This window comes from Camelina sativa, chromosome 13 (assembly GCF_000633955.1).
Source record: "Camelina sativa cultivar DH55 chromosome 13, Cs, whole genome shotgun sequence".
Lineage (NCBI taxonomy): Eukaryota > Viridiplantae > Streptophyta > Magnoliopsida > Brassicales > Brassicaceae > Camelina > Camelina sativa.
Window position 1 is genome coordinate 12,179,785 of NC_025697.1, and position 3,503 is coordinate 12,183,287.

General features: G+C 37.8%; 1 protein-coding gene across 1 annotated transcript in view; it reads left to right on the forward strand.

Moving 5' to 3' along the window:
• Positions 1,964 to 3,503, forward strand: part of LOC104736520 (beta-glucosidase 8-like) — a gene marked incomplete at its 5' end in the record, with an annotated part of 5,518 nt that continues 3,978 nt past the window's right edge. Inside the window, 4 exon segments of the mRNA XM_010456522.2 lie at positions 1,964 to 2,005; positions 2,080 to 2,151; positions 2,272 to 2,359; positions 2,431 to 2,683. Coding sequence (XP_010454824.2) covers positions 1,964 to 2,005; positions 2,080 to 2,151; positions 2,272 to 2,359; positions 2,431 to 2,683 — 455 coding nt within the window.

Genomic DNA, 3,503 nt, shown 5'->3' on the forward strand with positions numbered 1-3,503 from the left:
TCGTTTTTTACTGACTATTTAGACGTAGTGTAGATGGTATTTTTACCTATCAACTGACCAAATTTTTTAAAGAGTATGTGGACCACAGTAAAGATTTTTCAATTTTCGTCTTTTATTTCTAGTAGTGTGAATATAAAAATGGATTTTCTATCTTTATATATTTGTAACAAACCGTATTATATGAATTTTGTAACTCTCTTTTGAGCTAATCATATAAATTAAAGATGTTAAAAGAAAAAAAAAAGAGAAAAAAAAAACCATTATGATGTGTTACATTATTACATCTATTATTGGCATGTACGTTGATTTTTTCTTTTTTTTTGAAAAAGAGTTCAGTGGGTTGGCAATTTGAAAATGACGGAAGGATTATTCTTCACTACGAAAAAAGAATAAACAAGAAGATACATATATTTGTCGCGTCTTTCACGATCTTATGTTCAATAGTCCAAGCACTGAAGAATGGACCCTTGTATTATTTTATCAACTTGCAAGTCTGTGAGACTTCACAAAGAAAAATATAAAATAAAAAATGATGGAACAATTCTCTCTGCTTTATAGTTTTCTTCTGGTTCTGGCCATCGTTTTGGCAACAAGCTACTACACTGATGCCTTCACCAGAAATGATTTTCCAAAGGATTTTCTCTTCGGTGCCGCCACCTCTGCTTATCAGGTTCAGACTCTGCAGTCTCCTACGTCTATANTCCATAGATTTCCTGCACCCAATATTTCCTTTTTGATTTAAAACAGCTTATTTAGTTTCCGTTTTTAGTTATTACTTGTTTCACAAACTTCCTTTTTTCTGTCTTAGCTATATTCGATCTTCATAGTTTCATAGTGCAATTATTTGGTCCTTGTGGATTCGATCCTGAAGTGTTACGACGATACCACTAGATCGTGGTTGAGTGCACATTAGGTTTTATTTGACACTAGATCAAGACGCATTCTACTCGAAGCCGATCATCGAATCTACGTTTCCAACCACCTCCAATCCGTTCCAAACTCACCCAAAAGCTTCAGGAACCTATAAGAACCATAACACAACCATCACAAGAGAAAACAACACCACAAAAACAACCAATCAAGCAAACAAAGGATCCTCACGCTTAGATAAGCCATGGTCATGCACTCACCTCTTTTGCAGGAAGATTCTAACCCAACAACGACGAATCCAACCCTTAGAAGCCTTCTCCTTTGTTCCTAGCACAAGATCTCCACTCCACAGGGACAAATCTCACCAAAACAGCTTAAAATCTCCAAATACCCTCAAGAACACTCTCTCTTCTCTCTTTTCTCTTTAGAAAGGCTAAGACAACTACTCCCACGACCTAGGTCGAGTTTTCTCTTATATACATCGATTAGGAACTCTCAATTAAGCCAAACCAAACCAAAACGACAATTAAAAACAACATGGTCGAACCAAACATTGATGGTGTCGATCGACATTCTTCTTGGTGTCGATCGACACCCCTTCCCAATAACCAGAAATTGGTTCGCGGGTGTTACAATTATTCCCGTCTAACAAAGGATTCGTCCTCGAATCTGAACACACCGACACTCATCCGCAAAACTCATCAAACCACCGTCGCAACGGTTTGTACCATCCAACCATATGGTCTGCCGCAACCATGACACCACTGGTCCACACAATCCTGACCCCGCCGGGTAACAAAGTCCTGCCCCCACTAGTCAATCCAAACCATACTCTTCCAATCATCACCACTCTAGTCCCCCCCGAGCAGCATACACCTGACCCTCCCGGTCAACACACAGAAGTCCCGAGATTGAACCCCCATCAACCACGAGATCCGCATCTGATCTCAACCGGACACCTGAGATTGAACCCCCATGAANGTCTTTTACTTGTCAAAGAAGTTATCGGCTCTGTTTTTTTTTGTTTCCAATGTCGATGTTATTGTGACTTTTTTGCAGGAAGATGTTAAGCTGATGAAAGATATGGGCATAGAAGCATTCAGATTCTCTATATCCTGGTCAAGACTTATACCTAGTAAATGCCTTCTTCCTGGTTTCTTTGTTTACACGCAACTAAACGATATTGTATCTAACCTTTTAAAACCCTAGATGGGAGAGGACCCGTTAACCCAAAAGGTCTACTGTTTTACAAGAATCTCATTAAAGAACTACGAAGCCATGGTGAGGTTTTCTTTTTTCTTAATACTTAAATTTTCCTTCTGTCTTAAATACTTTGATCCAAACTAAAGCCAATTCAATATAAGCTTCTAAGTGATTTTTTTGGCAAAACTAATTTAACAGGAATCGAACCACACGTTACACTTTACCACTATGATCTTCCTCAGTCTCTTGAAGATGATTACGGAGGATGGATCAACCGAAAAATCATGTAAAGTATCAAAGAAGCTGATTCTGATCTAACAAAGCCAATTTTTAAGCTTTATTTTGTATATATCGCAGAGAGGACTTCACTGCTTTTGCAGATGTTTGCTTCAGAGAGTTTGGGGAGGATGTGAAGTTGTGGACTACGATCAATGAAGCTACAATATTCGCCATTGCGTCTTATGGCGAAGGAATAAAGTTTGGACATTGTACTCCTACCAAATTTACTAATTGCTCTACCGGAAACTCTTGTACGGAAACATATATTGCAGGCCATAACATGTTGCTAGCTCATGCCTCCGCTTCAAATTTGTATAAACTAAAGTACAAGGTATACATATATATATATATATATATATATACGCTCTTAAAATCTTTAACCAGTATGAACGTAATTCATATGATGGTGCAGAGTAAGCAGAGAGGATCCGTAGGCTTTAGTATATTTGCATTCGGGTTATCTCCTTATACAAACTCCAAGGACGATGAAATCGCAACTCAAAGAGCTAAAGCTTTCCTCTTTGGCTGGTGAGGAATATATAAGCTTTCCTTGTTTCAATAAACTTGAGGACAAAATCTGAAAAGACTTAGATTGATATATATAATTCAGGATGTTGAAGCCTTTGGTATTTGGGGACTATCCAGATGAAATGAAGAGAACCTTGGGGTCAAGACTACCGGTTTTCTCAGAGGATGAGTTGGAACAAGTGAAAGATTCATCCGACTTTATTGGAATTATTCACTACACGACTGTCTATGTCACAAACCGACCTTCACCTTCTATCTTTCCTATCAGCACTAACAAAGTCTTCTTTGAAGACATGGGCGCATACATTATCTGTAAGCCTTATTTTCATCATATCAGATCAGTCAATTGGAAACTCTCTCTTTTTAGCTGATAAATCTTCTTCTTTGCACAGCCACTGGTAATTCTTCATCAACCGAGGTGAGGCCTCTTGCAAATCTGCATATGTATATCTATGTGTGTCAAAACCTCTTTGTTTGATCTTGAATCTGAAAATATTCCTTATTGAATATGCTTTTATTGAAGTTTGATTTCACTCCATGGGGTCTTGAAAGTGTTCTTGATTATCTAAAGCAGAGCTATAACAATCCTCCAATCTACATTCTTGAAAATGGTACTCTTTATT